This window comes from Notechis scutatus, chromosome 2 (assembly GCF_049901735.1).
Source record: "Notechis scutatus isolate UNSWTSFEM ecotype Mainland chromosome 2, rNotScu1.2, whole genome shotgun sequence".
NCBI classification, from domain to species: domain Eukaryota; kingdom Metazoa; phylum Chordata; class Lepidosauria; order Squamata; family Elapidae; genus Notechis; species Notechis scutatus.
In genome coordinates, this window is record NC_142010.1 from 156395945 (window position 1) to 156419139 (window position 23195).

The window sequence follows — 23195 nt, forward strand, 5'->3', positions numbered from 1 at the left end:
AACCACAACAATATTTTTGCTCTAAAATAGGCACTTTCAAAGTCGTAGTTATGGATCAACAGTTGATCTAACTGCATCCCTTTCTACTAAACAAGACTGTTACCCCACCAGTCACAGAACGCTTAACACAGAATGTTATTAAGCCCACGGTAAGAGAAAGCAGAAGTTTCAGGAACAGCCTTTCCAAGAGCGGAAATTTCTCCACCCACCACTGGTTGCTCTAAATTTATCATAATCCATTATTGGCTGAAAACACGAGCTGTGCACAATAAGCTTACTCGGAATGGGCCGAAGCACTTCTGGGATGAGGACCTCTACCAGACCCTGGTATAGCAAGTTGTCACAGTCTTTAGTCCATTTGAGAACAGGCTCATACTTAGACAGAATCACCAAGCAGCTCTTTGGGAGACGCTTTTCTGCTTCATCATGGCTAAAACATCAAACATACATATGCCAATTTTTTTAAAAAAATCACCACAAAATTACAGCTCATTTTCTCAGAAGCCAGCATGTCTCCCTTTAATTCTTCACTAAGGACTTCACTATTCAAGGAATAATCAATGAGTAGGAAAAATTGTTTCCTAGTCAACTTTCCTTTCAAAGTTAATGTTTTATTTGCCCTGACAACAATCTTTTCATAACGGAATCCACTAATATCTTTAGGTACCTTTTGTTGGTTAAAGGTTGCAGTTAACATTTCTGGAAAAAGAGGACTGTAAATTGAGTAGGCCACATTACACTCACGGGGAAGAAATGACCAACTTTGCAGTAATACTCACATAACAATAGGGGTGGTTTCACTGGGCTGGTTCAAATTATACCTCCAAAAAGTCTTCCAGAGTGTCTCTACCAGTGTGAACTGCAGGTTTACCATCACATCGACAATAGCCTGCAGAGAAATAGTAATTGTATACATACACTGCATACATTACTTCTTGCAATGGAAAAGCTAAAGTTAAACCCGTGAACCCCACAACCAAGTTCATTCAACAGATTTAAGCCAAATCACTTCCAAAATTGATTGTAAAAAAGGATCAGTTAAAATATTGTGCTTTAGTGCCTCATTTTGCTTTCCAGTGTGATCCCTGACATACCTCACAATGTTCTCGATACAGCAACTGGAAAGCCTTCACATCTTCAGCCCCAACACCCTCAGGGAGATTCTTCCCTTGTAAGTCCAACTCTGTGAAGTCAGGCAAGCTGCGAGAAGCATCTGCAAAGAGGGAGGAAAAGCCAGTCCAATAAGGTTAACTAAAGTCTAACCAACAGCCACACTTTTCTATCATTTGCAAGTGAAACTGCAAGTGAAATTTTGGGTTTCATTTCCACTAGGATTTTACTTTCTTGAAATAAGTGGAAAGCTGGAGCCCTAACGCCTACTGTTTTACCACCACAGAAATACTGCAAAGACAGCCATATAAAGGATGGTGCATATTCTCTTCTGCCTCCTAATCAAAGATCTCAATGTCCCAAGTCTCATTCTTACCTAAGAACTGCTGGTATTGTTGCACTTGGGCACTGATATCAGATAGCCCCGAGGCCTGTTGCTGCCCTACAGCTACTCCATTGGTCATGCCCTCCATTTTCTGAATGGATTTGAGCCTAAAAGACAAAGTAACTCAGAGTCAAGACATTTCGGAGCAGAGTAATAGTGAGGAAAGGATTGGAGCACGCATGATAATCAGGATGGGTATGCAGTGGTGCCCTACCAAAACTGTATCCAAAACTGGACGTAGGTAGAAAGGAAGTTCTTCTGAGATTGCACAAAATTTAAATAAAAAGGTAGGAAAAAGTACTAATCAGGAACTTTCAACGACAAATCATGGAGGTTACTATAAAATCAGACAGCAGAAAAACTTAAAAGTTCCAACAGAAATCTGGAGAATCATTTTATACCACCAATCCAATTGGCCCTATATTACATTTCTAGGGCTGTGGGCAAGTTTAGACAAGTATCTTCACAAATGTCCTCTGTCACTGAACTCTGCACTTTTCCTGCACAATCTCCTACCGTTGCTTCTGAGAAAAAGGCTGTTGCCTCATGGCCAGATGTTGCTGGTCCTCCATGAGCCGCAGCAATGGAGAATTGGCTTTGATGCGCAACCCATAATAGTGGTATTTAGAATTCCCTCTGAAAGAAAAATGACAATAGAAGCCTGTTTATAAATTGCTTAGATCATAACAAACCTGCACTTTGGGGAAATGTCTGTCCTGCCAAATAAACTTGATAGAATGAACACATTCTAGCCAGTTTGGGAAGGAAGCAGCAAGTTGGAACAGTATTATGAATAGGGGAAGCTTGCAAGGTAGCTTACATAGATAAGAAGAAGAAAAAAAACCTCTCACATTTACAGTGTTTTTAGATTAGGAAGAGAGAAAATCTGGAGTGAAAGACTAGGATGACCCCCAAGAAAAAAATACAGAATAAAAACTAGTATCCTAAAGAGCTGGCAAGGGGTGAGGTTCAAATTAATCATCTATCCTGGATTCAAGATCTTGGACAAGTAATTTTTTTCTGGCCTTACCAGCTTGCCCTTCTGTAAAAGTAGTATCATGTGATCATTATGGAAATATATATACTGTAAGGTAGCCATTCTCTGATAGTACCATTAACTTTTTCACAAAATTCCAAGAGTGCTCAAAATTGGGGACCACTGATTCAATAAAAGTTTATGAAGTATTGTAAACATTCCAAAAAGGTGCTGTTATTATTCATGCCATGCTGCCTAGTGAGTTCATGACTGGAATGAGATTTGAATCTGCATCTCTTCAGCCTTGGAGGCTTGAGGAAACACCAATTCTGTTCACAGAACAGAACTAGCTACTGATTTAAACTATTTCTGACCTAGCATCAAATACTATAAACTGATTAAATAATAGTGGGTCACATGCAAATCTAAGGCATACAGTAATAAAGAATTCAAAATTAAACCAATTAGGTTGTACTGTGTAAGGCAGCTGCTAGGTTTATCTGATTAATCATGTTTTGGGAAGCGACCTGGTATTATTCCCCAACATTACATAAAATCCATGTTTTATAGCTAACCCAGTTCCTCCCAAAACAAATACTTGTTTCAATATGTGTCCTCTTAATAGTTGCCAGTATAAAAACAGAAACACAAATTTAATGCGTCGTTTTTTTTTTTCTTATATGGGGAAGTCATGCCTTCCATCTTTTTACCTGGTTCCAAGCCGGCGAGTTCGGAGTCCCATAAATACTGAGCGGATCAGCTTTCCAAAAGATGCTGCGTTGACTGGCTCCAGTTTTTGCTCTTGACAATGCAGGAGGTAATGGCAGTACAAGGTACTGCGAGGAAGGCTCACACCCTCAGCGGTCTCATAGTTATCCAGCAGCCACTGGACCTACAAAGCAACAGGAGTGCAATTGACAGGTCCTTCAAGTTGCCTCCCAAGCCTTTAACATGTCTTGCTTCAACTCCCACTGCTACCCATCCCACCCCCCCACCCCTTATTTCTGCCCTTTTGGCTTCCCTGCACTCCTACACCCTGAACCCCACCACCTTTGCCAATTCTGACTAATCCCAAATAACTTTCTCAATATTCTTTCAGTTTCAGGCAAAAATTTATTATTTTATTTTGATTTTCTACCCACTCACTTCCAAAGCAAACTTTATTTCCATCAAAATAACTTTCCATTTTGCCTGCCTCTACTACTCTTAACTGTTCCTTGCTCTTTTTGAGTATGTTTTAGTATATTTGTCTTTCTATGGATGTTGATAGGTTTGATATTTTCTCTCTATGCACATTTAATCGATGTCATTTGGGAAATCAATATGATTTATGAATTATAATGGTTCTAAAGGGAGGCAGACAGAGAAGAGAGTAAGCATTTTATATACTTTTCAATTTTATGGAGATTCTCAATCATCTAGGTCAGTGATTCCTAACCAGTGGGCCACGGCCCACTGGTGGGCCATGAGAAAATTTTGGTGGGCTGCAGAGAAATCTCACCCCCAGAGCACCCCCCCCCAAAGCAATTAATCCAGTCAGAAACACAAGGCTGTGCTGCCCACATGGCCCACGGGAACCCTCCCCGCCCACCCACTCCTTACCCAGCAAACTTGCCTGCTAAATTGCTATTTTTCCTTTTTCCGACCATCAGCTTTGGGAGATTTAGATTAGCTAGGAAGCAGGAAATGGTTGGATTTCTTGCCTTCTAGCTAGTCTTTAGATCTTCGGCTCTGCTTTTAAGCACAGCTGAACCTCCCTTAGGACTGAAGGTTCTATTATTCAGTGCAGACTCACGGTAAGCAAATTTTATGTGACAGACTGAGCTAGCCGATGGCAGATAGATAGATCACTGAATGATTCTGTGAGCAACTCAATCTGCCTGCCTGCTTTGCCTGATTTTGGGTACAAGTTGCTCTTTTTTAATAAAAAAAATCAATATTTATATAAGTATTTATAATATTTACATACAAGCCATGCCTAGCCAGTCACATGACCATCAAGCCACACCCACAAATTAGACCACGCCCACAGAACCGGTTTGGTCCCTGGGCTTTAAAAGTATGAGTTTGGTGGTCCCTGAGGTCCAAACGGTTGGTGACCCCTGATCTAGGTCATTGTTGTCCCAAAGGTGCTTTTTTTCCCCAAAAGGCAACTGGACTTTCTTGATTTTTTTCCCCTTTGAAAGTGTTTTGCTTCTCATCCATGAAATGTCTTCAGTTCTAACTGGTGAAGAATGGAATGTATTATATTTATATTCTTTAAAGTCATCCAGTCATCATCAATAGCGAGCTATATGAATCCTTTCCCCGGCAGTTAGTTAGAATTGAAGAAGCTTCTTGGATGAGAAGTGAAATGTTTTTTAAAAAAACAAACAAACTGTCAGATCCATGTATCTGTCATTTCTTCAATGGAAGAAGAAAAGGGGGGGGGGGAGACTGATAAAGAAATCCTTCTTGATGTAACCTGAATATATTTAATCTTATATCGAATTTGTATAACCTACATATGATACAATGGAGAGATGAAACCCAGATGGCCGGAACCTATCACCTCTGAGAGAGACAGCCAGGAGATGAAGAGACCATAAAAATTCCACAGTGAGATGTGTCTTGGGAAATTCTGGAAAATATTGTTCTAAAAAGGGGGTTGAGGGAATTAGGTATGCCCTGGGAACTTCTGAAAAAGATCATTTTAAAAACGGGGTGGGGGGAATTAGCATGTTGGCTCTTTATTTTACTAAATACACATCAAGAGAAGGGGAGGGGTCTTAAACTCCCTTATCTATCCCTGCATGCCTGAGAGACCTTAGACCAGGGGTGGGCAAACTTTTTGGCTCGGCCGCATTGACTTTTAAAATTTGACAGACGGGCCGGGTCAGCACAAGATTTTTGGGAACCGCCCCCACCCTTCCCCCCTTCTCCTCCTTCCCCTCCCTCGGAGGCCCCGAGTCAGGAGTTGCTACCGCCGGCGCGGCTCCGCGCGGCTCCAGTCCCGCCTTGGGAAGGGAAAGGCAAAAGGAAGAGCGCGGTGGTGCTTTGCAACGGGAGCAGCGGCACCGGAGGCTCAGGCTCAGCGGCTCCTGGTTTTGCCTTTTCCTTCCCAAGGCAACGCAGGACTGAGCCGCATGGAGCTGCGCCGGCGGTAGCAACTCCTGACAGCCCCAGCCGGAAACCTGAGCGGAGCCCGGGCGAAACTGCCTGTTGCTGCTGCCGGAGCACCGCCGGTCGCCTCCTCCAAGCAGCCCGCCCGCCCGCCGGGCTTCCCTCTGCCACGCAGCTCGGGGCCAGGCGCGAGCGCCCGCGAGTTAAAGGAAGCCGAAAGTTGCTGGGAAGTTGCTCGGGTGCTGGGAGCCGGCTTTTAAAGTGCCGCCCAAGCAAAGTTTAAGCAGCCCGCCCGCCCGCCGGGCGGAACCCTTCCTGCTCCTCGGCGGAAGATGCTCCAGCCTGCAAACTTTGCCTTTAAAGTTTAAGCCTGGAAGCCCCGAAACCCAAGCAACTTCCCAGCAACTTTCGGCTTTCTTTTAACTCGCAGGCGCTTGTGCCTGGCGGAGGGAAGCCCGGAGCCTCCTCCAAGCAGTCCGCCCACCCGTCCGCCGGGCTTCCCCTCCACCGCGCGGCTTGGGGCCAGGCGTGAGCGCCCGCCGAGTTAAAGGAAGCCGAAAGTTGCTGGGAAGTTGCTCAGGTTTCGGGCTTCCAGGGCTTCCAAAGTTTGCAGGCGGGAGCGTCTTCCCGCCGAGGAGCGGAAGGTTCCGCCCGGTGGGCGGGCAGGCTGCTTGGAGCGGGCTGCCATGCGGCTCGGGCGGCGCGCAAGCGCCCTGGTTAAAGTTGCTGGGAAGTTGCTCGGGTGCTGGGAGCAGGCTTTAAAGTGCCGCCCGAGCAAAGTTTAAGCCTGGAAGCCCGGAAAACCGAGCAACTTCCCAGCAACTTCGGCTTCGCTTTAACTCGCGGCGCTGCGCTCGCCCGAGCTGCACGGCGGGAGGGGAAGCCCGAGCGCCGGGTCGCCTCCTCCAAGCAGCCCGCCTGCCCGCCCGCCCACCGGGCTTCCTCCGCCGCGCAGCTGGGGCCAGGCGCGAGCGCCGCGAGTTAAAACGAAGCGGAAAGTTGCTGGGAAGTTGCTCGGATGCTGGGAGCAGGCTTTTAAAGTGCCGCCCGAGCAGGACCGCCGAGCCGGAAACGGGCACTAAGGCAGGGCAAGGCTCCACCAGCAGCGGCCTAGCTTTAGGTGGCTCCAAGCAGCCCGCCCGCCCGCCGGGTGGAACCCTTCCCGCCCTTGGTGGGAAGACGCTCCAGCCTGCAAGCTTTGCCTTTGCAAAGTTTAAGCCTGGAAGCCCCGGAAAAAAGGGGATCGGCAGGGACTCACCTTCGGAGAGGTCGCACTCGAAGGTGATTTCAACTCCCAGCCGAGGCCTTTGCAAATTTCTTTCTTTCCTACCCCTAGATCGCTCCGCACTGTTTTGCAGCTTTGGGGGCCACGCGGCACAGGGCAATACGCCACGCCCAGCGATTTTTTTTCAGGGGCGGGCCGATTGGACAGACCAATGGCAGCGATTTTTTTCAGGGGCGGGCCGCATTGGACAGACCAACGGGCCAGATGTGGCCCGCGGGCCGTGGTTTGCCCACCCCTGCCTTAGACGCTGCTTTTAAGCCCTACATGAATTGTCTCATCTCAATAAAGGATTCCTTTTGATACGTTTGGTGTTCAGAAGTTCATTCTTGTTAATCGAATGGGAAAAAGTTCTGTAGCCAGACACAAACCAAGAAAGCCCAGTTATCTTTTGAAAAGGAAAAAGGGAAAAAAGTACCTTTGGGATAGTTTTCAATTCTTATGTAATGAAAATTAGGTAAAAAAATAATTCTAACAATTAAGTCATCATATCCCCTTTGTGGCCTAAAAGAAAAATGCATGAAATCTGAGCTATAATCAGCAGGCACAAAAATTTTACCCTTATTCTTCTTGCATTGTCTTGCTTCCCCCAAGAATCCATTGGGAGATTAAAAACAGATTCAGAATCTTTGGCTGTTATAACTTTGGTTTTTGTAAAATAAAATCTCCCAACGGGAGACACCATACGTAAACTCCCAAGACGACCACAGAACTGTGCAACAGAAAAACCTACCAACAGCAGCAGCACCTTCCATTACCTCCAAAAATAAAATTCAAAGAAATTCACGGAGAATAACATCGAAAAACAGAATCTCCTTTAACAGAAGCAATCTTATGAGAAATTGCCAGAGTGTTTAAATCAGCTAGAAAAACTGTGGTTTTATGGCATTTATTGGGGTTTTGTGGGGAAATTAACTTTGAGGAATTAAAAATTCTCTTGATTTTGAGGAATTAAAAAAAATACACTATTAAAATCTCATTGGTGAGAGATTGTAGGCAAACTTTTGGAGTATATTCAAAATATATATCTAGTTAGCATAATGTGCTATCCATAACTTTGTTCATTTATTTATTCAATTTGTATGGCCACTCATCTTGCCTAAATGACTCTGGATAGCTTACTCTTTTTTTGAGAGTTGAGGGTGTAACCTAACAATAGCCCAACACCCTTACAGTTGCATCTTTTTCAGGGAGACTAGTGATGGGAGTACACTAAGCTGTCTTTTACAGCAGTCTGCCCAAAAAACATGGCTTTTCCAAAAGATAGGCATAGAAAATCACCGTGTTAATAAGAGTAGAAAGAAGAAAAGAAACTTCCAGTTCCTTTGAATCAATATGCTAATATTTCAGTGGAAAACTTACTGTTGCAGGAGAGGCACGGGTGGTGTGTGAATAGGACTGGCTTGAACTTCCCAGCATGTAACCTCCTTGAATCACATAGGTCCCTGTGCTGCTGCTGCCACCAGCTGCTCCTCCTCCTCCTCCTCCTCCACCACCACCGCTACCTCCACCAGCAGTGCTACCACCACCAGCACCATTTCCTGCTGCTGCTGGTGCTCCTCCTCCTCCCCCTCCTCCTCCTCCTCCTGCTGCTGTACTGCTGCTTCCATTCGGATTGGCTATGATTTGTCCTCCAGAAACATACATAGGTACAGAGCCACTGCTGGCCACTGTTTGTGAGGTTGCTGGACTGGAGACCTGCGTCGGGGTGTTTTGGGATTCATAGTAATTTGCTCCAGTGTTTTGAGTATAGAGAGGTGTTTCTGTATAAGGGTAAGTGTTGGAGCGTCTGAAATGGAAGAAACACAGTCAAATAAAAACATACACACATTAGGGGAAAAACAGCAACCTAGAGGAGAAAACTTCAACTACATATATCCAGAATTGTATGACAGACGCAGAGGAGGACATCGCTGGCAGTAGATTTATTCTTTTAAAAGTTTCTGTAAAAATACCAATCATTGCATACCAGGCATCCTATCCTGTTCCTGCCAGGTTTTCTCTGGCACATTAAGAGCACTCCTATCCCAGCCTACCCCGACCTATGAGATACAACTGGGGCACAATAAATCAACTGATGTTGAAGGTAGCATAAGATTCTTCCTTAAAATATTTTCAGTTCCAGCTTGTTTAGAAATAATACGGAATTTGTTGGTTTAGACCCAACATGGAAACATTTTGCCATGTGTGTGAAAAACTAGTGCGTGCCATTTTTGGGAGCAGTGGCTTTGGCACCCTGAATCTGGCCAATGAAATCATTCGGCTCAGGCTAACAGGATTGCAGAGGCAGGATAAGTCCGACTTCTTTATACTCACATGGTACTTGCTGTGTAGCTAGCATCTCCTCCTTCCACATACTGAACCTGATTAGGATAGACATGCTGCACAGGAACCTGCTGAAGCTGCTGGACCTGAGCACATAAGCAGCAGGAAGGGAAGGAAAAGCAAATTGAGATTAAGAAGTAAGGCCGTGTTTGCTGTCCCTTTCCCTCCCCACCCCCGCATCCCACAATAGACTTATCTAAAGCACGACTGGGCCACTATTTATTTTTCTTCCACACATGTGCATTGCTTTTATCCTGCATCTGACATTCAGTTATCATGGATTCTCTGATCAAAGGCTAATCCTCACCCCAGAATTTCTATGGAATAAGAATTCTTTGTGTAAGTGAAAGACACTGTACGTCCTCTGATTAGACAAAATAAGTTCAGCATTACAATCATTAAGAAAGGAATGCAAGGCAAAGCAAATTTTCCCATACGTCAAAGCACAGAGCTACTGTATAGTAAAAAATGCAAGTCCTCTTGGAAGTATATAGTATTGCAACTACAATAACAATACACCATACCATTATTCAGAACTGTAGTTGACTGCAGTTGATTGTACTAGGTTTACACCTCCATCATGTGCAAAATGACCCTTTACAAAGTTGTTCAGTGTGTTTTTTTAATTATAAGAAAATCTTTTTTATGATTAGTATTTCAGTGTTTTGCTTCCTTAGACGGAACCTTGTTCACAAACCCAGGCTGAAATCCTGACTAGCTATTAAAACCTACATTTTAAGTTCCATGTCTACCAAAATGAAATTTGCACTTAAACTTATATACCGCTTCATAGTGCTTGACAGCACTGTTTTAAGTGGTTTAGAGTCAGCATATTGCCTCCAACAATCTGGGTCCTTATTTTATCCACCTTGGAAGGATTGAAGGCTGAGTCAACTTTGAGCCGGTGAGAATCAAACTGCCGGCAGTGGGCAGATTCAGCCTGAAATACTACATTCTAACCACTGTGCCAGTGGCTTATGGTGGCTTATAAAGATGTGAAAGTCGGAAATGGATAAATTAAGAAAACCCCTAGGGCCTTCTCCCTTTTCCCTAGGCTAGGGGTGTCAAACTCAAGGCCTGCGGGCCGCATCTGGCCCACGGGGTGCTTAAATCTGGCCTGTGGAGCCGACCTGGAAATAGCAAAGGACCAGCCCGTGGTGCCTCTGGCAGCCAAAACGGGGCATGGGGGAAGCACGCAGCACCCCTGTGCTCCATTTTTGGTCTTGACGGCCTCCTGCAGCACTCTTCCAGCCAAAATGGTGTGTGGGGGCGGGGGGGAACACGTGCTGCAGGAGACATCTGTCCTGTCTCCCCCCCTCCACCGGCCCGCAGAGGAGAAGTACAATGCTGATCCTGTCCGTGAAGAAATCCAGTTTGACACCCCTGTCCTAGGCCATCACATTTCTAACAATTCTCTCTCACAGATGCCTTAAGATTCCTATATTTACCCCTTATCTATGTAAAGCAAAATCAACTCTAAGCCTAAAGAGGTCCAAGAATTTCAACTCCTCTGGCAGGGTATGGGGGAAGGGAAAAATTGCTGTTTGACCACCACCAATGATTAAGATGAGCGTCCTTTGGAAGCACAGAGAAGGGAATGATGCTAGCTTGCTCTGTTTTCTGCTGCTTAAGAAGTGGTGTGCACAGGGCTTGCTATTCTTGGATCTCGGTTCTTGCCCTTTGCCGGACCTACTTTAAGTGCTGTAGCTGCTGTTCCAAACACTAGCACCTGAGGGACTCTCTGAATCTTGACTCTCTGGTCAGGGCTGGAGTGATGAGAGGAGAGGAATGGTAGCTGCTCTATCACCACCTTCTGCTGTGGTAGGAGGAGTGGCTGAGGAAGCATGCGGACCAGCTCCACCCACTGCTCCGAGGCAGAATCTAGTGAGTGCATGTAGTGGAGCCTGTGCTCCGGGCCAGGTAAACAGCAGCTGGTCAGCTGGGGTGCACTGCTGCTGCTGCTGCTGCTGCTGCATTCTAGGGAGAGGCTTTGCTGTATTCCTTGTTGCTCCTGCTGCTGCTCCTGCTGACTGCTCTTAGAAGGACCACTGTCTGCATTCTAGACAATAAACAGAAAGACTAAAGCAATCAGAGCTAAAGGAAAAAGAAACAAGAACGTAAAGGTTGAGACTGAGGACAGAAGGTCCCAGTACTCTGGCTATTCTATAGTCTATAAAGCAAAAGGGACCTTCAGACCAAGAAACTGTCACAGCTCAGGGTCTTTATCCACTTCGCTATTTGGGCAAGTACAGAGGTCAGTGGCAGGAATCTCTGGATGGCTACAAACCACAGCCACAAGAGAAAGGTGGAGGACAAGGTAGACTGATCCTGGATCGGGAATATTAGGATCACTTGAATGAAATAAATGGGAGCATTTTTGCAGGAGGATTAAAGGCAGGGCATTAACATTTCTGACATTAGTTACCTAGCTCAGAAGGCAGAAAGCCTGCGTGGCTACAGGATACAGGAAACGGAAATGCAGGCCAACCCAAGAGCAGAAGACAAGACACTTACCTCTTGGGTAACATGAACCTGTTGGAGCCCTTGCACTGCCAGTTGTTGCACTGTACCTGCTTTGGGAGTTGTGGGAGTTGTCTGCACAACAGATCTCTGTGGAATGAAATACACCAGAGTCCATTAGTGTACTTTGGGATCTAGTTTGGTCTAGCCAGGCATCTGGCTAGAAACTGTGAGACCATTAGTTCTACTTCTGCTTAGACATGAAGTCAGTTGCATAAACTTGGGTCAGCCCCGTTCTCTCAACCCTAGGAAGGAGGAAAGGGCAAATAAATGCTCAAAAACTTTGCCAAGAAAACTGCAGGGACTAGCCCAGTCACTGGCAATCAAAAACTGACTCTAGTATGTGTGCACATATACATGCACATACACACATACAGGCAGCTACTAAGACCTAGAAGGATTCATTAGATTTTCCATGAAAGTCCTTTTTCTAAACTAGTGATAGGGCATTCTACAACAGTCCCTCTCACTTGTTCAGGAAGCAGAGTTAGATTCTAATGTGCTTCCTTTTGAAGAAACTAATTCCACCCCCAGTAGTAGAGTAACAATCCAGAAGAAAACTCCAAAGAAGCACATTTTTAAAAAGGAAGAGTAAGATAAAGATATCGCTGAGAAATTGCTCAGATGTATTGGGGCCCTGGTAATTTGTTTGCAAGTTCCCCAGACATTGGTCTGGGTGGGTTCAATATCCTGCTTTCAGAGTAGAAGAAGGACCTTCATGAAAACTCAAAATGAACCATTTTTCTATAGTAAAACCAGGTGGGAATAAACAGTGGGAATAAACAGTGGGAATAAACATCCTGAAGATGGATTTACATCTGGAAGGTCTCTAATTTTTGCTCAGAACAGTTTTCTGCATAGGAGAATTAAATCACAGAAGATCATGTAGCAATTCTACAGATGTCTGTTGAAAGTGTGCAGTTTGTGCCAATGTTCCTCTACTGGGGTTTTGTAGCTAGGGCAGAAGGAAGTCCAAGTGGAAGACAAAACTGACCTTCAGAATGAAGGAATGGATGATACAGCACTCTTTCTTGACCAACAACGAACCTATTTTTAGGGCAATTATGAATGCCCTCCCCATGTTAAGTGTTTAATGGCTACATTGTGCATGGGCTTGAATAGTGTTCATATTAGGGCTGGAAAAACTAGCTGGATGTTCCATGACAGATTGTGGCAGATCATAGATAGTATTATCAATGAGTCTTTCCTTTGGAATTTCTTGATATGAAGATGGCCATCTTCATCATTGGTGTCAGGACTGAGGAGTGTGCCTTGGTTTGAATAACAGAATAATCGAGTTATTCTAGTCCAACCCCTTGCTTGGGCAGGAAACCCGATACCATTTCAGACAAATTATTGTCCAATCTTTTCTTAAAAACTTCCAGTGTTGGAGCATTTACAACTTCTGGAGGCAAGTTGTTCTGTCTGGAAATTTCTCCTTAGTTCTAAGTTGCTTCTCTCCTTGATTAGTTTCCATCCATTGGTTCTTGTCCTGCCTTCAGGTGTTTTGGAGAATAGCTTGACTCCCTCTTCTTTGGGGCAGCCCCTGAGATATCATGTCACTCCTAGTCCTTCTTTTCATTAAATCAGACATACCCAATTCCAGCAACTGCTCTTCATTTGTTTTAGCCTCCAGATCCCTAATCATCTTTGTTGCTCTTCTCTGCACTCTTTCTAGAGTCTCAGCATCTTTTTTACACCCTGGCGACCAAAACTGGATGCAGTATTCCAAGTGTGGTCTTACCAAGGCATTATAAAGGGGTACTAACACTTCACATGATCTTGATTCTATCCCTCTGTTAATGCAGCCTAGAACTGTGTTGGCTCATATTTAAGTGATTGTCCACTGGGACTCCAAGATCCCATTCTCAGTTACTACTATGACACCAGTCTGTGGAGATAGCTTGATTATAGTCCATCTCTGAAATCTTTTAGTAAAAAGATGAGGACTTGAGTGGTAGAGGCTGATGTTGATGAGATTCCCTTCCTCAGGCTGTCTTCAGAAAACCTGACATATGAGTACATATATAAGAGTGTGCAACCTCTTTGGAATTATAGGTAGTCTAGTCCTTAACTTACAACCATTCATTTAGCAACCATTCGGAGTTATGATGACACTGAAAAAAGTAAGTTACAATCAGTCTTTTTACTTATGACCATCGCAACATCCATGATCAACATTTGGATGCTTCACCATCCACATATATTTACAATGGTTGCAGCATCCCAGGGCCACTTGTGACTTTCCAGGGGGCTTCCAATTAGCAAAGTCAACAAAGAAGCTGGATTCACTTAATGACTGCACAGTTCACTTAACAGCCACAGTGATTCACTTAACAAGAAGTGTTAAATATAGCAATAAAGATAATAAAATCAGGTGTGGCTCACTTAACAGCCACATCATTTAGTAACAGGCATTCTGGTTCCCATTGTAGCTATAAATCAAGGATTACCTTTAATGGTTATGTTATTAAATCCTAGGATGGCAAGTTAACCCTGTTCAGTCTCCAGATCTATAGTTGTAAGCAGCTGGGATCTGTCTCAAATGTGCTTTTTCAAAAAGCACCTGTATTGTTTTTTAAAAAAGAAGACGACGTTTCACTTCTCATTCAAGACGCTTCATCAATTGTGACTGGAAGCAAAACATTTTCTTCTTCTTCCTCAAAAAACAGTCCAGTTGCCTTTTGAAAAAGCACTTTTGAGACAACTATGACCTACCGAGATGACTGAGAATCTAGGTTAGTAGGTTGGGTGAGGCCAACAGATCCATGACTGAGATGTTGAGAGGTTGACTAGATTTGAATAGTAAGACAGGCTAGGCAATTAGAAGCTTCACATCAGTTTCAGGAGCCCAGGCATTAGCAGAAATTGGTGGAAGACATACAGTAAATCTTTGGACCAAGAGGTGATAAAGAGATTTGTTACCCTTGCTCCCTAGTTTGGAGAGTATGAGATAAACGGCTCTATCTTTTGAATCACTAGATTTACTAGGACATCCATTGCTCTCCACCACCACCACCCCCAAAAAAGATTGAAACTATTTGTTCAAATATCTTGGTATTGAGATCATAATTTGGTAAGGTTCAAGTCTTCATGGCTGAGCAAGTTTGCTGTTGTGTTGTGGATTCCCTGGAGGTATTTTGCCATGAGATATGCTACATTTTTCTTGACCTAGTATATGAGTTTGGCTACCTCTTCTCCCTTTATTTCTAACTCCCTTTCTCCTGATGTTGACTTTAGTCCCATGATATCTGCTAAGAGCTTCCTGGCTTTTTAAGAAAGCCTGGAGCATGCTCAGAGCAAGGTGTGTTGTGCATAGCCTCCAGGAAATTTATGTTGCTTTGGGCTTCCTCTTCCATCTATCCCTGGACTATTAGGCTAAGGTTTGTAGTGAACTGGATTGACATCTGTAGGGAACTAGACTTGGTGAGGGGGCATATGCCCTTGCCATTAAATAGGGCTTCTGAGAGTCAGTACTTGTGACAATTGTACTTGTGACACTCTCACTGGGATCCCTTCTGGGTTCTTTGGGCTATTGGGGGTGCTGAAGAGATGCCATATATATGAAGAATAGAGTTAACATCCAACATGAATGGCCAGCTTGTTCATCCTCTAAGTTCCTTATTTTCTTGGAGGGGGAAGGGGGATGAGCTAAGATTGAGGTTCTAGAGAAGATGATTGGGGCAAAGACCTTGTTGCTAAAGCTAAAGTTTTTTGTGACCTGCACCACAGAAACTCTATCCTTCTATTCTCCAAGTGTTTGGGGGGTATTTTCCCTTTCTTTATTCTGGCTTTTGAGACAAGAGCTGTCATGGGAATATCAAGTAAAAAGCATCTCGAGTAGGTTTAAGGACGCTTATTCGGAAGGTGTAGCCAGTGTCTCCCCCTCTCATCCAACTGCGCCTTGAGGATTTTGTTAAAGGTCTTATGGCAAGGGAAAAATGAGGACTTGAATAGGTCCAGTGGGTGATGTGATTATTTCAGATATTGCAGACTTTTTGAATAGTTTTGAATAGTTCTGGAAATTCTGGCTTCTGGGAAGCCTGAATACTGGTAGACTTCCTGATCTAGGGACAACTCCAACTCCTCCCTGTCTGACTTGTGTTGGGAGTGGTATCTGATTTGTATGTCCCATGGGCGGGAAATCTGGTGGCTCTCTCTCTTACTTGGTAGCGTATCTGTGGATTTATGCTTTACCCTTGCAGTGGGGGTATAGAAATATAAAGAAAAAAAGGAGGATGGGAGATGGAGAATTGCTACGACTACATCACCCCTCTTTGTCACCCCCATCTTTGTCTCAAACCTCCAGGTCATGGTTGTCTCAAAAGTGCTTTTTCCAAAGGGCAACTTTCCTGCTTTTTTTCTTTGAAAACATTTTGCTTCTCGTCCAAGAAGCTTCTTCAGTTATAACTGACTGGCGGGGTTATCTTCTTTAAAGATGACTGCAAAGAACATAAATCCTTCCATTCCCTATCATTCATTCAGAACTGAAGAAGCTTCTTGGATGAGAAGTAAAAAAAATTTCAAAAAAGTCCACTTGCTTTTTTGGAAAAAGTGCCTTTGATCCTCCCGCTTTGTTCCCCTTTTCTGGACCAATCCCAATATAGGGTTCTCATCTCAACTCCAGGAGGAGAAAGTCCAGAGATGGCAAGACTACAGCCTAACTAGTGACCACCTGATGATTATAAAAAAAACTTCAGTATTCAAAAGTATGGAACCTTCATAGATAAGGTGTTATTTGGCAGTTGAGCCATTAAAGCATCCTGTAAAGAACAGAGAGAAATTGGATAGTCATTCATTTCCTTCCTTTCGCATGCCCAGGCTATCTGATTCTCCTGACAAGACCTCCTGAGGCTACAAACAACATGCAATTGTGATCGGCAGTTCAGAGGTTGAGGCAATGAGAGCCAGTCCTGTTGCTCAGATCCAGCCAACAAAGCAGTTCTGTACATGCCCACAGGCAGCAAATTCCATGAGTTTAGTGATTATTGGTCTCCTCATTCTAATTTCTAGGTAAATATAGTACAAGACAAGGAACTAAAATAGAAAGAAGCAAGGGAAGTCTGTCTACTAATGGAACTTTAGTTGCATAGATGGCTAGTGCAGTTGACAGACCTGCATTCTCTCCAGAACAAGGTAGAGTCAGAACCAAGATTGGAATTATCTCCCTTCCTGAGGAGCATATCAGAATCTACTACCTCTGCCTCCTGAAGAGAAAAGTAATGATATATCCCATTGTAGAATGCTTGGTCCAACTGTAGAAAATATTTTAACTTTTGTAAAAGGGGAGAAAATCAAGTCTTTTATCATGAAAAAATTGTGCAAGTTCCTCTGACTAGTATTTGCCACCCAGACTTTGCAGAGGGATTTTTGAAACATTATTAGATGACTATTTATTACATACCAAATAATCTGACTGTAAAGTAATTCAGGATTTGATCCCTATGGAAAACTAGAATAAGTTCCTAAATCAGAGGTGCCATTTCTTTTTGGTCTGGATTAACTACACAAAGCAGCAGAAGAAAATTGGTATTCTGGTATGTGATACTGTGGGAGAATGGTCTATGGAATTTGCCAGGGTTTTATTTTTGAAGACTTACACAAAAACACATTATAATGAAGAAGAACAATCTGCAATTTTTTAAAAGAAAAACTTACAAAATTATTATTTGCAGGAAAAAATGCCTTTAAAAGTGTTGCTTCTGTTTGGGCATGCATTATGCATTCAATAGAATGCAATTAATTTTAAACAACAAAGCTATTCCCTCACCCCTCATATAGACAACTTTGGTTCTTAAAAATACAGAGTAATAGGATATTATGGTTCAACAAGCAAAACAACAAAATGTTTCACAAAAACATTTTTATTAGCTGTGAAACACACATAAAACACATACAATCTGCCATTGGGAGAAATGAACATGAAACAGGAATGGGCCACAGTAGATGCTTACATGCTTGTTTTTAGGACTTACACAAATCTAGGAGTTGGTGAAAGGAAAATGTTATTAAGTTCTGAGTTACATGCACTGAGATACTAACTGAATGGTGGGCTGAAGATTTCCAAGGATGCTTAGAAATTGTTAGCGGGCAACAATTTAAGAATCCAGGGTAACACCTTATTAGGCGTGAATTCTTGTCATCCAAAAAGCAATGACTGAAATTGGGGAGGACCACAAGTCTGATGCAAGCAAAAATACAGCACCTCTTGTGCAACAGGCACTTGCTGGACTCCGTGGACCTGGAGCTGCTGTACTTGTCCTGGTTTAGCGGCAGAGTTACTGTTCTGGACAGGGGAGCGCTGAAAGGCAAGGAGGAGCACTTTACCCTCTCTGGGTATAGGACAAAAGCACAACTGCATGATGGATCGTGTTATATAGTTTACAATTCATGCTCACTTGATCTTAGCTAGAAATCAGTAAGGTTCTTCCAGGCTGGAAATATTCCTTTTCTGGGAACAATTTTTTTACAGTATCCAGTTTTTTTTTTAAGTGTTTTTTTTTTTAAAAAAAATAATATTGAAAAAAAAGCAAGTATGGAGAGAACTGAATATCAACCTTCCATTTCTATGTCTGGAGGGGTGGATTTTTACATCAAAGAACAAACATTTCTGACAATCCCAGATATGGTCTCAACTTCCAATATGTTCTTTTGTGGTTTACTTCAGATAAAAATGGAATAGTCCTGAACTCTTTAAAACAGTCCGACACAAAAAACAGTTGATAAACTGACTTTCAATTTTAAACTATAAATGTTTCAGGACCAATAGAATACAAGCTTGCTAAACTGAATGTCATTAACAAGAAATAACGTAGAAATTTAATGATTCTGTCAAGAAAATTAGAGTTGTCACCAACCAAAAGTCTAAGAAGCTCTTTCAAAATAACCAAACATATTATGACAAAATCTGACTCTATTAGCTTTCTAAAAATCTCTTAAAAATAGATTTTCCAGCCTTGGGAACCCCATGGAAATATAGGGCCCATAAGATGGTCATATTGTGTACGGTATGTTGTACCACTCTCCTGTGGTCCTATTTATGTTAATGTTTAATTGTGTTTAATGGTCATTTATATTTGTCTCTAACTCTTTATTTTATTGTACACTTCAGAATTACTTTTGCAAAATGGGCAGTTATGTAAATTTGATGAATAAATAATTAAATTAATTCCAATGGCTCAAAAATATCTATATGAAGCGAAGAGGAAAATTGAATTGTCTAACTTCAGTCAGCCAACCTAAGAACCCAAATGAACATCTTCACTACATCAGTCACTTCCTTCAAAGCAAGAATCTTATCTCTTCTTGGACTGTATGATATGGAAGAAGCCATGAAGCAGACTGAAGGATGAAGTTGAACTAATCAAACGATAGGCTAGATCACGGGTGTCAAACTCGATCGTGTCGTGTGAGGTATCGCAATTTTTTTTTGCCTTTACGGAGCCAGGGTGGGCATGGACTGCATGTGATGCATCTGCCCCATGGGCTGCCAGTTTGACACCCCTGGACTAGATCTTTTCAATATTTTTTATTTTTTTTGCAATAACTGAAATTCATGTCATAACAAAAGATAGAAATTATTTCTGACAGGGTCTGATCTGCAAACTAATGAACTCTTAATGCTGAAACAGATATAAACAAATTTATCCTCAAAGTCTTAAACGATTATATCACAGCAGCTTTCAAAAATTCTGATGTCACTGGGTGGGAACAAGCTGAAATTAGCTCCAAGGAAACCTGTAACTTATGAACAAAACAGTGCTATAGAAGAACGACTGTTCTTTCAACACTATCATTGCCACAAAGGGGGCCCAATAATATGCTGTTACCTGTGTTTGACTGGCCTGAGATTTTCCCTCAGATTTATTTTATTTTTAATTTACTTAGTATTTATTTATATCCTGGCTTTAGTACTTTTATAAATAACTTACGGTGATGCACATAATAATCTTCCCTCCTATTTCACTATCGTAGCTCACTGGTAAACCAAGCTGAGCTCTGAAAATTGAAAGCTTAGGCATGCTCATTTCCATAACCTGAGTCATCTCTATATCTCAGAAACTGATCGGTGGTTTGAAAGAAGTATAGTATACAGAAGCCTCTGTATACAAGTATACAGAAAAATCCTTGACTCTGCACATCTTTCTTGCAGGTCCACCATTAACTTTGCAAAAAGTGGCACCATGAGCCAAAATCTCAACAAAATATGACCTCAACTTAACAATATTCAATTAATTAAACAGTACAAATACATAAATAAATAAATTACTGAAATAAGCAGTATAGAAACAAATCCAAATAAACACATTCTATTGATCTGGGCAATTCTTCTAGCTTATTGCTTAATTTGTAAGACTGAGGATGTAGAATTGATTTTTGTTAAAATAGGAGAAAGAATAATTAAAAAACTATGCTCAAATCAGAACAAATTGTGTCATATATCTCAATGAGTTCAACGGAATGAATTTTGCATATTTGTTTTTACAGACTGACCACCAATGAAAGCTGGATAAACCTGAATACTATCCATATTAGGGGACTGACTTCAAATTTTGGGATCATACTGAATTTATCTTTATGCATCATTCTTTGCCAAAACGATCCTTTAGTTTATTTTTAAAAAATCTTGCCTTTTTGCTGCTGTTTTTTTAATTTTACAATATTCATGATTATAGTGAACTGATTTTTAAAATACACTAGGTTCCTTCAAAACTCTCAGTGGTTGTTTTCATTAATGAAGTGAAAAATGGCAGCACTAAATTATTATCAAAAACTACATTAACATGCAAGGTCAGCATAGCCAACAATCCCCAAAATACTGGCCATACCAAGATGGTTCCTATAGGCAATTTAAGAAACAATAATAATCTACCAAAGAGAAATCACCTACCAAAATACCGGTGCCCCTTCCCTTCCCTCCCCACTAACATTATTTCAGAAATAGAAGACTGAAAATAGCTCCATACATGCAAAACTATAATTGTCATCCATAAATATCTCTTTTGAATCATGCATGTGGGATTAATTGCAACAGATAACATACCTATTACATAAGTCTTTGACTTACAACAGCAATAGGGACTGGAATTTCCACTATTAAGCTGTCATAGGAAAAGTCCCAGGAAAGGAACTATCATATTGTTTTGATAATATAAAGCTTTTTCTCCAGAATTATCCTTCCTGTATAAGATGGATGAATGTAGCCTCACAACAGCCTATTGAAAGGACTATAAGGACATAACATATGGGTTGGGTTGAGAGCTCCAAAAGCATTAAATTAATTGCTAGGATTTATGAAGAATTACCATTATTTAAAGCTTGGTGTGAGGTAATCAGCAACAAAAATCCTGTGCAAGAGAATTTATGCAGAAAATATTTTAATAAATTTGACACTTCAGCAGAGATAGATCTGATGAAAACTCAAATCTAAACCTCAGATTTACTTACTGAATTTCCTGTTATGAGGAATAGAATAAAATGGGTTTCAGATAGGAAAAGCCAGATTATTAATCATTTACAAAACAATGGATGGGAGTCGGAAAGTAACTAAGGAACCACATTCAGCAGAATTCTATTTCCCTAGCATACAAAACTTCAAAAACAGCAAACAGAACAAAACATCATTCCAATCAGCAGGGGGACATCATCCACTGGGTTTCACATGGAGCTATCCAAGTTCTGTTCCTGTTGCCTGATTAATAGATCTTTAGTCTTGGATTTGTTTTCTGTGCTTTTCATTGTAGCTCTGAAGCATTTTGAGTTCAATTCCAAAATGGTGCTTCAGGTATTCTTGAGTATATAGATGATACAAATGCAGTATCTGTCTTCAGTTTTCTAAAGCAACCATTTTTTTCTTGGTATCTTTCTCCTTTTTGATAACATACAACTGCTTTAAAGTGTTTTGGATAGGTGCTACATCCTCCTTCCCATGAAGTCAGAAGTGCTTTTTTGGAATTACATGGAAAAATACACCTTCTATTTCAATTCATCAGGCAGTCTTTCTGCTTGGATCTGTCCTATTCTGTCTGATCTCTGCTAATCACAGAATGGAACAGACAGAAAAATTAAGCAGTACAGAGGAAGGGGCTGGCGTTGCGACAATACGGCATGAGATCTTGGAGGTCTGAGATCACTGCCGATATCTTTGCTCCTGGACGGTCCAAATGGATCTAAACTGTCCCAAAGAGACGGTGAATGTAAAGAGCGCAGCCTGTCGATCCCAGGGATACTGCAAAGTCCCTGGTAGATCCAGGAGAAACTCTTTTTGTCAGCGGCAAAGAGGCAGCCATTAAAGCTGCTGAAGTTGGGACAGCTCCGAAATGAAAGAGAACGGAAAGAGAAAGTGTGCTGGTTTGGTGAGAATTTTTTCTTTACTTTAAGATTTGAAAGGACACCCTAAGGAAAAAAAAGAATCTGTAAAATTTTAGACAGAAGTGATTAAGCGGCGATTTTAAACAGGAAGTCAAGGTGATTTTTATTTATTTTTTACTGGACTTTTTATATATGATTTTATATTTTGAAATTGGACTGGCTTTTTTTTAATCTATTCTTTCTCTCCTTTTTGACTTTATAATATTTTAGGCTAGAGACTCCCTTCTAGTCATCTTTTTTAATATCCTTTTCCCTTTTTAATTAATTTTTATTATATCTTGTTTGGAAAAGGAGGGGGAAAGTGAAAGCAGAAGAAACTTTGTAACACTGCCAACTAGAGGCTTGGAAATATTCTATCTCTTTTTTTTTCTCTTGACCAGACAAAGCTGGGAAAGATCTGAGACTTTTTTTCAAGGACTTTGAGCCTGTTTGATAAGATAGAGGGAAGAGCATGAAAGAGTATTATTGCAGGTGCTCTTCTGGGTTTCTATCAGTAGCTGCAGTCTGGTGTTGAAGTTTACAGAAAAAAAGACGATAAGACTCTGGAGAAGAGAGTTATAAATTTTAACAAAAGCCTGGGATAACTAAATTAGGTGCAGTGTGCTCTTTTTACTTTTTTTAAGCTGGGCTATTTCTTACTTTAACAACCCCCCTCCTTACTAGCTTACTTTTTGTAATAGCTATTTGGATCTTTGGCCTTTTGGAACTTGTTTTTGTCTTTCTTTTTGTTTTTGAAGTCTAATTTTTACATCTGCATTTTATTTTATAGGAAAAGTTTTAGTATTAATGTTTTCCTTCTTTTTTTTTTTAAGGGAGTAGTCTCTTTTCTTTTCTCTCCCCCCCGTATTTTTTTCTATTTATTTTCCATATTGGTGTTTTTTTTGTGGCTTTCTTTTTTTCTGTACATCTTTTTATACCCGAGACTTTTTAATTGGATTAAGGTGTCGAAGAACCTGAAGAACTTCTTCCTTTTCTTCTTTACTTTTTTATTTTCTACTTTTCCGCCTCTTCCAGGATTTAACAATTTTTTCCTTTTTCTGTTTATGTTTTTTTCTTTCATTTTTGAGTTTTTACTGCTATCTAACCAATCGGTTGGATTAAGGTATACAAGAACCTGAAGAAAT

The 23195-nt window shown here is 41.6% G+C and overlaps 1 protein-coding gene across 10 annotated transcripts in view; it reads right to left on the reverse strand.

Annotated features, from left to right (window-relative positions):
* The window catches only part of RFX1 (regulatory factor X1), a 69205-nt gene that overhangs the window by 12174 nt on the left and 33836 nt on the right, over nucleotides 1-23195 (reverse strand). For 4 of the 10 annotated variants that reach the window (XM_087956970.1, XM_087956971.1, XM_087956972.1 and 1 more), the window contains 11 exons: nucleotides 17906-18001; nucleotides 11695-11790; nucleotides 10874-11239; nucleotides 9172-9266; nucleotides 8218-8644; nucleotides 3182-3363; nucleotides 2012-2131; nucleotides 1487-1602; nucleotides 1095-1213; nucleotides 780-889; nucleotides 279-430 (listed from right to left, as the gene is read on the reverse strand). In XM_087956970.1, the coding sequence (XP_087813096.1) occupies nucleotides 279-430; nucleotides 780-889; nucleotides 1095-1213; nucleotides 1487-1602; nucleotides 2012-2131; nucleotides 3182-3363; nucleotides 8218-8644; nucleotides 9172-9266; nucleotides 10874-11239; nucleotides 11695-11790; nucleotides 17906-18001 (1879 nt within the window). The remainder of the gene's footprint in view (nucleotides 1-278; nucleotides 431-779; nucleotides 890-1094; nucleotides 1214-1486; nucleotides 1603-2011; nucleotides 2132-3181; nucleotides 3364-8217; nucleotides 8645-9171; nucleotides 9267-10873; nucleotides 11240-11694; nucleotides 11791-17905; nucleotides 18002-23195) is intronic. The other 6 variants (XM_026681972.2, XM_087956978.1, XM_026681975.2 and 3 more) reach the window with 4 other exon arrangements.